General features: G+C 44.5%; 1 protein-coding gene and 1 long non-coding RNA gene across 3 annotated transcripts in view; one reads left to right on the forward strand and one right to left on the reverse strand.

The window, feature by feature from the left end:
- Positions 1-2705: 2705 nt before the first annotated feature.
- On the reverse strand, positions 2706-10376 carry tbx2b (T-box transcription factor 2b). Of its 2 annotated transcripts, none has more exons than XM_017422025.3 (7): positions 9984-10376; positions 9104-9371; positions 7691-7837; positions 6510-6586; positions 6189-6358; positions 4945-5522; positions 2706-4532 (listed from the first exon to the last, which is right to left on the reverse strand). In XM_017422025.3, the coding sequence occupies exons 1-7, from the start codon at positions 10340-10342 to the stop codon at positions 4083-4085; spliced, it is 2049 nt and encodes a 682-aa protein (XP_017277514.1). In that variant the 5' UTR covers positions 10343-10376; the 3' UTR covers positions 2706-4082. The 2 variants fall into 2 exon arrangements, with proteins under 2 accessions (XP_017277514.1, XP_017277513.1); XM_017422024.3 differs by having other exon boundaries at positions 7691-7843.
- Positions 10377-11201: 825 nt separating this feature from the next.
- LOC119616617 overlaps positions 11202-11504 on the forward strand; it is a 4980-nt gene continuing 4677 nt past the window's right edge. The window contains exon 1 of the long non-coding RNA XR_005232571.1: positions 11202-11340. This is a non-coding gene — a long non-coding RNA (uncharacterized LOC119616617). The remainder of the gene's footprint in view (positions 11341-11504) is intronic.

Below are 11504 nucleotides of genomic sequence, written 5' to 3' on the forward strand. Positions count from 1 at the left end.
GAAGAACGCTGATGAGATATGAAATAACCAGTAGCCAATTGAATAAGCTACCCTTTTGGATTTATATATTTGTAAATCTGACTCTCAGTGCCTCACCAACCATGAACCTCACCGCACGTCACTTTTATCTCTGTGTTTACTGGGTGTTTTAATGGACCTTCTGCTCTCATAACACAAGTTACCTCAAAGCGATTGAAGCTTTTTTTTCCCCTTTTCTTTTATAAAAACAACAATGTTTGTCGTATCTGCTTTTGTTTCTGACTTAGTTTGACTGAGAGAAATGAACACCCAGACATGTTCAAGTGAGTGTTCAGGCTGAGTATTCCCTCCTCCTCCTGCCTGTGATTGGAGCCCTGCTGCTCAGCTGTGAACCAGTGTCCTGACTGCACCTGAACGCAGCAGCCAATCAGCAGCCCGCCCTGTCAGAGCAATATGCGGAGCTGCAGCACACCAGCACACACTCTGCAGACAGCATACTGTACATGTTTCTGGGCTGCTTCACAGCATGTCACACCAATACATGGGGAAGTTTTGATACAGCTCATTTTGCTGATCTACAGCAAATTAGGCAAGAACTCGTACTAATGTTTCACAGTTGTTCATGTAACAGTTAAAAAACACGGACACACACAAAAAAGGAAGAAATGGAAGATAGTTTTCTCTGTAAATGTCTGCCTGCTTAGATTACCTGGAGCTATAACAGGAATAAGGGCACCATCATGTCATTACACCACTTTCTGTTTACCTTTAAACACTAAGAAATCAGATAAACGTTGCAAATTGCAACAGATTAATGTAAACAATTAATGTAATTTCATTAAAAGCTTTTTATCATTTATGATAATAATTTAAAACCTTTATACAGTCTAGTTACAAATTTCAAGTAGGGTAAAGTGAATGTGTAATGTGGATTTAGGCACACAATATGAGCTCAAACATTATTTATTATATTTATTTTGTTGCTCATAATAATAATTATTATTATTGCGTAAAACAGTTTTTTGTTTTCACGCAAATTCACTCGCTGTGGCGACCTCCGCAGAAGGTAGCAGCCGATATTATTATTATTATTATTATTATTATTATTATTATTATTATTATTATTATTATTATTATTTCACAAACTATTTAATATGGCATTAATATTTTAAATTGTTGTTACAGCTGTCAGGAAAAAAAGAGATAGATTAAAAAAGGCAGACCAAATTGAAAATATTAAAACTTTAAATCTAAAACTAAAATAGGTTATATGATCTTATAAAGAATGTAAAGCTGTGTTTAATGAGTTTCCTAACAGAGACGTGAAATGTCTCCTCCAGGCAGCTGTCACTGCTGTTCTTTAAGGTTCTATAAGGTTCTGCTGTTCTTCAACGACAGCGCGGAGCTGCTGATCATTTCAGCAGGTTGTGAATAATCTTGGCCTTTTTACCCCACGCCGTCAGCAGTCATTAGTTCTGATCCACGGGGCCTCCACGGGAGCCCATTGATCACTCATTGACTGATTGATTTGGACAAATACTCCTCCCTCCCAGAGCGCGAGGCAGAGCTGTTAATTGGAGATAACAGAGTGACAACAAAGGCCCCGTGATAGAATGAGAGTTTGGTGATTGTCGCCGCAGAAAAAAAAAAAAAAAAAAAGACAGAAAATGAAGAAGAAGGGGGGAGGAAGGGGAGGAGGAGGAAGGGAGCTTCTCTAATTAGGAAGCCGGGCGGTGTGGAGGCTGAGGCCGGCAGGCAGGCGACAGGCGCCGGGTCCCGGACAAAAGGCTGTCTGCTGCCCTAAACTCCCCCTGCCTCACCCCACCCCCACCCTCAACAACACACACACACACACACACACCGACAGAAACAAGACAGAACCCACCAGAGAGAGAGAGAGGCAGACTAATTGAAACAAACTTTCTGACACTTTAAACTCAGATATTTTCAGCTGGATGAATATGTGACATCCCTCAGCGTGGAGAGTAGCTTAAAATGTGTGTGTGTGTGTGTGTGCGTGCTTGCGTGTGTGTATTGTCACACTCCTGGTTTCAGATGAAAACACTTGGACTTGCTCTCCGGCTGCAGGATGTGTGAGAAAGCTTCCTATAAATACTGACATTATACCAGACTGGTTCTAAAAATACCTCCAGGCACACAATACGAGGGGAAACACTGAGTGACGGTGATCAAAACAGGCTGGAAATAGACCTGAAAGAGCCTGAGACGGCTCACCAGAAACAACCCAACACAACTTTTATACCAGAAGAGAGAGTTTGTCTGGTGTTTAAGCTAAAAAAAAAAATCATGAAAACTGTTTTTAGAGCTGCTGCCTTAATGCAAAATGCCTATCAGTAATTTTCACCACAGCGCAGACCAAGTGATTTAGCTGCAGGCCTGGTTGTAATAAGGCCATCATGCAAAAATCAGCCCAGATTTATTTTCTTGTCAAATGCATTAAACCGCAGGTAGACAAAGATTTTTTCCTCTGAACATGACCGACAGAGGGCGCTCCAACCCCGCCTGTAGCAGGCGTATGTGTGTGTGTGTGTGTGTGTGTGTGTGTGTGTGTGTGTGTGTGTGTGTGTGTGTGTGTGTGTGTGTGTGTGTGTGTGTGTAAAACCATTGACTACATTACAAGTTGCTCTGGAAATTCAGGCTCCTGTTTGGCTTTAAATAAAAATATAAAATTATAATAATAACAACAATTAAAACAGAACAAGATCTGAACACAACGATTTTTATTGAAACTGTGAGACAATCCCCCTCAGAAAAAAAAAAGAAAACAAAAATAAAATAAAATTAAAAAATCATGAAAACCAGCATAAACAGGATACTCCATCTTTAAATATATTTCTGAGTAATGATGAGCCTCTACGTGTCTTCTGACTGGAGGGAAATAACCTGAGGTGTTTTAGTTTTTAATCCGCGTGGAGATTTTTCTCTCTTCCTCTCTATTTGTTGGTGGATCTGGACTAAAACATGGCACACACGTCTCCTAAAAATAAAAAAGAATCTGCGATGGTTCATACAGTTTTTCTTTTTCAAACCAACAAGAGCTAAATAGCTTAAGTTTACAGTATAAGTTTATGTTAAACAGGGAGTAGGGGGCCGAGGAGGGGACAAAAAACAAAAAACAAACAAAAAAACCCCCAGGTTTTTTAAAAATATATACACACTAATGTACAGTCTTGAATAAATTAATACCAATTGCATATTCTTGATCTTAGCTTTATTTACAGAAAATTTCAATTACATAAATAGTTCAGAAGGAATATTTCTGGCATGAAATGATAAAAGGTCCTTTTCTCTCATTTGTCTCCTTCCACCCAGATGGAGTATTCACCTTCCATCCCTTTTTGAAATAATTAGACCTGCCTGTCGGCTCCTGTTCAAGGCTCGGCTTTGTTTAGAATAAAATAAAATTGAAAAAAAAAAAAAAAAAACAGGTTTGGATGCTCAAACAAAGCAGACTCAGCTCAGACACTCCCTGTAGTTGCAGGCTCAGGCAGGATACACCGAGGGGCCCCAACAGGCCCTTTGTGGTTCACCCCTAACATTTGATAAAGCTTAACTCATTACATTTTAATTTGTAGTGTCATTTTACTGTCTGTTTCACATCTTTGAACTCAAGTGGTTGGATTTTGTAAAAATCAAATACATCTTTACACATTTAGTGTTTTGTCGTCTACATCTTTCGCACTATTCTTTTGAGTTTTTGTAATTTGACCTCGGTTAAATTAACGTAAAAAAGTATTCCAGAGTACCTGCTGCGGACGGGGCAGTTACGGCCTGCTGATCCTGAAAGCAGGACGATTCAGTGGTGGTGGAAATGTTGTCTCACGGGCCGTTCCACCATTTTAACCAGTCACCTCTGGAGGAAATCTTCACTCCTTGTGAATTTAAAAAAGGTAAATAGATTTATATAGACTACATTTTGTCTACCCGCAGCTTTGTTCCAAAAGTAGTTTGTAATCAGCCTTCCTGGACCCTTGTCGGCCAAATGAACCATCCTCTCAGTCTCTGTGATGTGCTGTACAGGACATTTGCACCTACAGTCCTCTGGTATTCAAGCCAAGTCCACATCCCGAGCACAGTCCTAATCACTTGGGAGAGTCTGCATTTGGGGAGGGCTCCCTCTGGCCCTCCAGGCCGCTCACCAGTCTCTGGATGCTCTGCAGCTCATTTACAGAGTCCTTCATGGAGGTCTTTGGAGACACGGCCCGCCCGCTCGATCCTCCTGTCTTGTGGTTGCCATGGTGCTCCGGGGCCGGGCTGGTCTCCCTGCTGCCAGGTTTGGAGGTCTCTGAGCTCAAGTTGAGGCCGCCGGGCAGGCCGGTAGTGAGCAGACTGGAGCTCTGGGGCAGTGACACGGGGAGCTGGTAGGGGTTGAAGCGCAGGCGAGGCCGAGATGAGCCCAGGAAGGGGTTCCTGGAGAGTGGGCTGGAGGTGCTGGTAGCTGGGAGAGCTGAGGCCGAGGCTGCGGCTGCTGCAGCTGCCATGTAGGTGTACGGGTACGGGAAAAGACCCCCAAACGGAGGCATGGGGATGCCCTGCAACATGGAAGAGGAGCAGTTTAGATTAGAAGGGAGACAGATCACAGTTTCCTGTCAAATAATCACATTAATGACAGAGATGTGTTCCAGCAGTAAAGCAAATGTGATGATCTGAACCAAACAATTATTTTTAAAGACTGCAGATAGATTTTGATGACTACAATTTTATTAAATTCTCATGTTTTCCAATATAAGTTCTAGAAACTGCAAGCAGCAAACAAAGACATTTACTTTTCATTCTTTTTGTCAGCACTGTATAAAGGCTGATTTAGGCCAGGTTAACTCCTTCGTATGTGAAGGATGAAGGTTTATATCAACTGCTCACAACCCTGAGCTCCAAGTTTACTGCCTTTCTCACGTCAGTGAAGTGCTACAGATGTAAGGCTGCAACAAATCATTTTTTGCTTACCTGAGAGGCGAGCATGTGCTGAGACAGATGGAAGGGGAAGGGGCTTGGAGTTCCTCCTGTGCCCTGGGCGGCAAGGCTCCCGTTTTCCAAACCACTTGCTCCGGATACCGAGGCCAATAGATGCCCCATGCCCATAGCGGAAAAGGCTCCAGGGGCCATAGCAAACTGCCCCGGGTGAAACAAAAGCGGCGAGCCGGTGTTCAGAGGGTTAAAGAACTGCTGACTGTGCAGGCCGGACAGAGCCAGGCTTTGTAAGTGACCTGGGCTGAAGTGTGAGGGGCTCTCGGTTTGGACCACCAGAGGGGAGAAGCCCTCCTTGGTGGCACTGATGCCTCCAGCATCAGAGTCCTTTGTCAACGGCTCTGTGGTGTCCTTCCTGTGCCTGCTCTCCACTTTGTCCTTCTCTATGTTTCTTATACTGAATATGGAGTCATCCTTCTTCTCGCCCGCGGGTCGTTCCCTCACGCGCTCCTCACACCTGGTGCTGTAGGGGGACACGGGCTCGGTCCTCGGGCTGTTGGAGGCCGTGCAGCGCTCGTCAGGGTGCTCCAGCTCCTGCTCACTGTCTGTTTTCTCATCTGGAATACAAAAATTAGTGACAGATGTAAAAATACTACAAATTAATTTTAGATGATCAATGACAAAGTTATTTTATTTGGATAAAAAACAGTTTACATCGGTGTGCATCTTCATTTAACACAATGAGCCATCAAATTATTACCTCTTACAACATTTTTGCCAAATAAATAAATTTAATTTAAAAAGGGGTAAAGCGACAAGCTACATAAAGCCTCTGTTGTGCCTTTATTGTCAATTCAAACTTTAAAAAAACTAATAAAAATTAAATAAAAGACAGGCCACATTTGACGTAAAGAAATTTACAAATATGACTTGAATCACAGGATGCTTTATTTTTAAAATTCTCCTATCCTCATGAGTGTATGTGAAAGCATCAAAGGTTATTATTATTAATATAATTGATAATAACATTATTCCTGCATACACCTTATATAAAAGAAGGTCTATTTTCCCACAGAAACATACAGTTAAAATGATATGAATTTACCTATTTTAAAAACAATATTTAAACATTAATGTTTGGCCAATATAAAACAAAACTTGAAGGTTGATTTAAGCTGAATTTATTCTTTTATTTTGAAACCCTGAACCATAATTTATCCCTTGGTCATCCTCCCCCCTTCCTCCCCCTCCAAATCAAAAGGACAAACAGGGATGTTTCTCACCTCTGCTGGGCCTGCTGAACCTCAGCGGGCTGGACCCGGCACCCAGCGGGGAGTGGACCGCGTCCCTGCCGGCCGGAGGCTCGCTGGAAGAGGCGTCCGAGTCCGCGCCATCCCGGTCCGCCTTGCACTGGTCCTCAAACATCCGCAGCGACGGCATGGTCAGCTGCTTCCTGCATCCAATAATAATAATAATAATAATAATAATAATAATAATAATAATAATAATAATAATAATAATAATTAATATTATTATTATTATTATTATTATTATTATGGACACACGCATGCGCACAGGCGGTGCCGGTGTCAGGCAGCTGGTACCTTTTCTCCCTCCTGCCGTTCCCGGTGTCTCTGAATCCTTTAGCGAACGGGTTGTTGTCGATCTTCAGCTGAGTGATCTGTTCTCAAAGCAACGACAGACACGGAGGTTCAGTTAAAAAGACCAAAAAAAAAAACAAACAACAACAACAACAACAAAAAGACTCCCACCGCTTCTTCTTATAAACAACATGTCGGGCTTAACACACGCGTGCAGCCCGCGCGCTGCCCTCGGATTTGCATTATTAATAAAGATGTAAAATGGGGGCGTTATTCTTATCGGCCCCTGGAGATAAATTCTGCCGAGAAATCCTCCTTTCTGGGGCCACACGAGCCTTTGATCCCGGGGAGAAAAGGAGCGAGAGGGTGCGATACTTGAACAGATGACTATTTATCAATAATTAATAACGCAGCTTGGCCCCACAGTGCGCCCTGATGATGACCAGGCCGGTTCGGGCCAGTCTCTCTGTGTGTGGACCGGGTCTCCTGGAGGCCCTCAGTGGCCCTCCAATAAATGCTTCAGGCACTTTTTAAATTATTATTATTTATTATATTTTGAGCAGGGAGGAGAGTCCTGCAGCATCTGCCCCCTCCTGTCTTTTTAAATATCCTCTAATCAATGAGGACTCTGTGCCATAAACCTTTACACCGAGGCCCCTGGCCCCTGAACAAAAGCCCCAATTAACCTCACGGTGGCAGATAAACGGATACAAATATCAGCAATAATGTCATCAAGTAAGCATTATAAATCTGAATTCAAATATGCCCCATTCCTTCTTCTAAATCTGGATTTATTTTTGAATGAGAAAATAGGGAGCCAATAAAAACTCGTGTCAGTCATTCTTGGTGCTGCAGGACAGTCAGTAAAACACAACTTCTGCCACTTATACCCCCACTTATACCCCCATATCTGCCCATATCTGCATGTATCATCCACACACGTTCAAACAGCCCCGTTCGGATCAGCGGGGAAACAAATCCATGCAAAAAAAAAAAAAAAAAAATCAAGAGGAACATGGGAGTCCTCAGCAGGGAAATTAGGCGACCTACAAAATCAGATTAAGTCTTCATGGTTTTGGTGGCGGGGGCGTGGGGGCTGGGTAGGGCAGGGGAGGGGGGCGCATACAGGATATTTATTATGCAGACTAAAGCAGCCATGTTAGACAGAGAGGAAACAGGCTCACCTTGTCGTTCTGGTACGCGGTCACGGCCACGAACTCGGTCTCCGGGAACACGTAGGTCCTGAAGGTGCTGTAGGGGAGCTTCAGGATGTCGTTGGCCCGGACTATGTGGAACCTGGGCTGGTACTTGTGCATGGAGTTCAGAATGGTCTGGGCCAACACACACACACAGCGCGGAGTGAATATCACAGCGTGTTTGGCACTAAGTCTCTAGCACAACATCGCTCCTGATGCGCCTTTAATTACTGTCTGTGATTCTGTAATTAGTGCGGGGAGAAGAGACAACCCTGAGCGGGCCGCACGTGGTGTCAGGGAGGAGCGGAACCACCGAAAAGATCAATTATTCTTGGGACGAAAAATATTTAAATATAAAGAAATAAAATCACGTTTAAATTACAGATCATTTAAAAGCTTGTTTTTTTTTTAAATTACAAAGTCTGACAGCATTCCAGCTGATCAGAACATAAAACACATTTCTGACATTCCTAAAAATAAGATTTAAAAAGCGCAAAAACGACAGTAGATGAGCGTTTAATGCATTCATTCTGACTCAGTTTTGAAGCCCATAAATTATTTAGGGCACAAAAGCAGCACGGACATTTAAATACAAAATTTTTAGAAGAACCTGTAAATGACTGCAAAATATTTTAGACTCGTGTATAAAATAAAAAAAGATTTTTGTGGGACACAAGAAATTTATTTGTAACAGCAATTTTTTTCCTTTAGGATTTTGCGCAGATTAGCTTATTATACTGAACAAATGCACAAAATACAATTTATCACTATACTATACTATACTATACTATACTATACTATACTATACTATACTATACTATAATACAAGGTTTCCGGCTGGAGGGCATGGCTCTGCCTCATTTCACGCCGTTTCTCTCTGACCTGATTTGATAAAACATTTAATCGTCCTTCTCTCCAACATTCGGTTCAGACCAGAGGTTTTTTTTATTGTTGTTGTTTTTGTTTTTATTCTCTCTGTAGTACAGATGTAAAGTCCGGACAGGAGAACTAAAGGCTGATAAATGTGTAGAAACCCTCCCTGCCTCCCCCCTCTCTGTGTGTGTGTGTGTGTGTGTGTGTGTGTGTGTGTGTGTGTGTGTGTGGACGTAAAGGTGTCTCCTGTCTCCACAGATATTTGTCATTTGATTTAGCAGAATTTTGGAACACGTTCACATTTGCAGCTAGATTATTTGAAATAAAAAAAGAAGCTATTTTTTCTCCCTTGTGATTTCCAGCTGCAAACAGTTCTCTTTGTTTTTATTTATTTTTATTTTTTTCACGCCACGCGTAAAACCAGAACGACCTGCTTTACGCCCCATAAAATTAAACGTTCACGTTCACCCTAAAAGCACCTAAAGATTTAAATCCGTGCAGCTAAATCAAAACAGGAGATCTACTTACAAATCCGTGTTTGTCCGAGATGTTGTTGGTCAGCTTGAGTTTGTGGAAAGCAACAGGCTTGGCCATCCACTGCTCGCCCGTGGCCGGGCTGTCCGGGTGGATGTACATCCGTTTGGGCATCTCTGGGTCGGCTTTGCCCGCCACCATCCAGCGGGAGTTGTGGAACTTGTAGCGGCAGTCATCCGCCGCCACGATGTCCATGAGCAGGATGTATTTGGCTTTTTTATCCAGGCCGTTTATCCGCACTTTGAACGGAGGAAACATCCTCCTGCAGGGAGGCACAAAGAGAGTCAGCTTGAAGCAAAAAGTAACACAGAAAGCAGAAAGGCAAACACTGCAACTGTCACGTTTTTTTCTTTTCTAGTTATGGGACAGAAAAACCCACAGCGTGTGTGCGTGTGTGTGTGTTGCTCGGTTGTATATTTATGACCACGCCACTTCACGTCTGTGCGTTTTGAAGTGACAGTCTGTTTATAAAACCCAGAAGCTCTGCTGTCTCCTCAGAATGCAGTTTGAGAGATAAAATCTGATAAAAACTGCCCCGCAAAGAGCACAAATATGCGCTTTAAACTAAATTAGGAGGATTTTCAAAACAGACCCCTGCTTTAGTCCCTGATAAGCCCGTTTAATTCTTAAATCTGGAGCTGCAGCAAAATTGACAAAAAAATTTAAAAATAATAAATATTGAGTATAATTCGTGCTTATGTTGTTGCGTTTTCTCGTGGTTTCATTTACGTAAAGGCCAGGCGCGCAGGACGCATTTAATAACGCAGTTAAATGTTTTTCAAAGGTCTAAACTTGTAAGCTGCGGTTTAGAGCAGACTGACGGTAGTTTTACTCGAAAACTGATAAAAAATTTCCAGGATTTTTTTTTTTTTACCTTCCAGACTTGGTAATAACCATCTCCGTCCCGAGTTTATGAAACTGGTCCCAGAGATCCTTAGCTTCCAGTGTTACTTTGGGGTCGTCGTCCACTTCCTCCTCGGGCTCCAGGCTCTTCATGCTGCGGAGATGAGCCGCCTGATGGTGGCTGAGGGCCGGGTGGAGCCCAGCCTCCGCCGCCCCGGCCAGGCCGTGCTCCGGGAGGGGCTTTGTGAGCGCTCCGGGAGGGAGGCTGAGCGCCGGGAAGAAGGAGGGCTGCGCGGCCGCCAGGAAGGCGGACATGGGGAAGTCGGTCGGCCGATGTGCGTGGAAAGGGTGATAAGCCATTGCAGTCCCTGTAAAAACTGGATCTCTCATCGGTGCATCCACAGGAACCGAAGTGAAACGACGGGGTTTGTCAGGTTTATCTCCAGCGCCGGGGCGCGCTCCGCGGGGCGCTGCTCTGTGCGAGGCGGCGGCTCCGGGAGGCTGTAGCCCGGTCCCGGTGCGTGTTCCGTAGGGGAGGGAGACGGCCCAGAGTCCTTTGCTTCCTCGGAGTCCTTCAGTGTTCGTGGCGCTGTGAGCCCCTCTCTGTTCCACTCATCCCACCCTGACTGCAGAGATGTGGCCCCGCGCTCAGCTCATCTATTACTATCTCACATGTCCTTCCTGCCTCCGTCCCCAGCACTAATGAACCAAGCCCCTTTGATTGCTGATTTTACGCTTTCTGGACCAATTGTGGGCCCCTATAGGCGTGGTTCTGACAGCTCCGGCCAGACTCTGGGAGAGGAGGGGGGAGCAAGAAGGTGTCGGAAGCATTAGCAGTAAGAAAACATGTCAACAGAATAAAATATTAACCAATGACAGGAAAGATCGGGAAATCCCACCCCCAGTTCCAATCCAAACAGCGGCTCAGCCCTCAGCTCCTGGCCGGAGGAGGCATCACCTCTCTCGGCTCGCGTGTTTCCAGTGCCGCCTGTGGAGAAGCCGACCTGTCCGCAGGCACCACGTCTTCACACCGTCTGTCTGTCAGAACTACTCCCAGAAATAAATCCACGACTCGCAGCTTTTGCTCCGCATTCCGGACACACACACACACACACACACACACACACACACACACACACACACACACACAGTAGTTGTTCTGTCGGCTGGTTTGTGGCGCGTGCAGGCTGGATGTGCCCCACTCTAAGCCCGGGTCCATCAGCTGTGTGTCAGCCTCAAACAGGCTCCCCGGGAGGAGCCGCTCATCTACCGGGAGGCGGCGGCGCGAGGAGGGCTGGAGGCTGGGAAACCAAAAAGAAAAAGAAAAAAAAGATCCGACTGAATAATGATGAATAAAACCTGAGAGAATTTAGGAACAAAAAAAAGCGGTGAGTGTTCTCTTTGATCAAAGTCTTCCTGAGAAAGTTTCTGCTGGTTCTGAAATCACCCTGCTTCTGTTTTCCTGCCGCTCAGCCTCGTTCCTTCCACGCCTCTGACGAGATTCAGAGCTGAGAGCCGAGAGCAGGCCGAACCCGCGGCGGCTCGGATCGGG

Source organism: Kryptolebias marmoratus, linkage group LG2 (assembly GCF_001649575.2).
Source record: "Kryptolebias marmoratus isolate JLee-2015 linkage group LG2, ASM164957v2, whole genome shotgun sequence".
Classification (NCBI taxonomy): domain Eukaryota; kingdom Metazoa; phylum Chordata; class Actinopteri; order Cyprinodontiformes; family Rivulidae; genus Kryptolebias; species Kryptolebias marmoratus.

Bases quoted from the DNA above. Each gene is read 5' to 3' on its own strand.
- tbx2b (XM_017422024.3), bottom strand. From the start codon at position 10,342: ATGAGAGATCCAGTTTTTACAGGGACTGCAATGGCTTATCACCCTTTC. The intron at 7,844-9,103 runs GTAAGTAGATCT...GTGTGTGTGTTG, and splicing joins TCTCGGACAAACACGGATTT to GCCCAGACCATTCTGAACTC. The intron at 4,533-4,944 runs GTAAGCAAAAAA...TCCATGTTGCAG, and splicing joins AGCACATGCTCGCCTCTCAG to GGCATCCCCATGCCTCCGTT.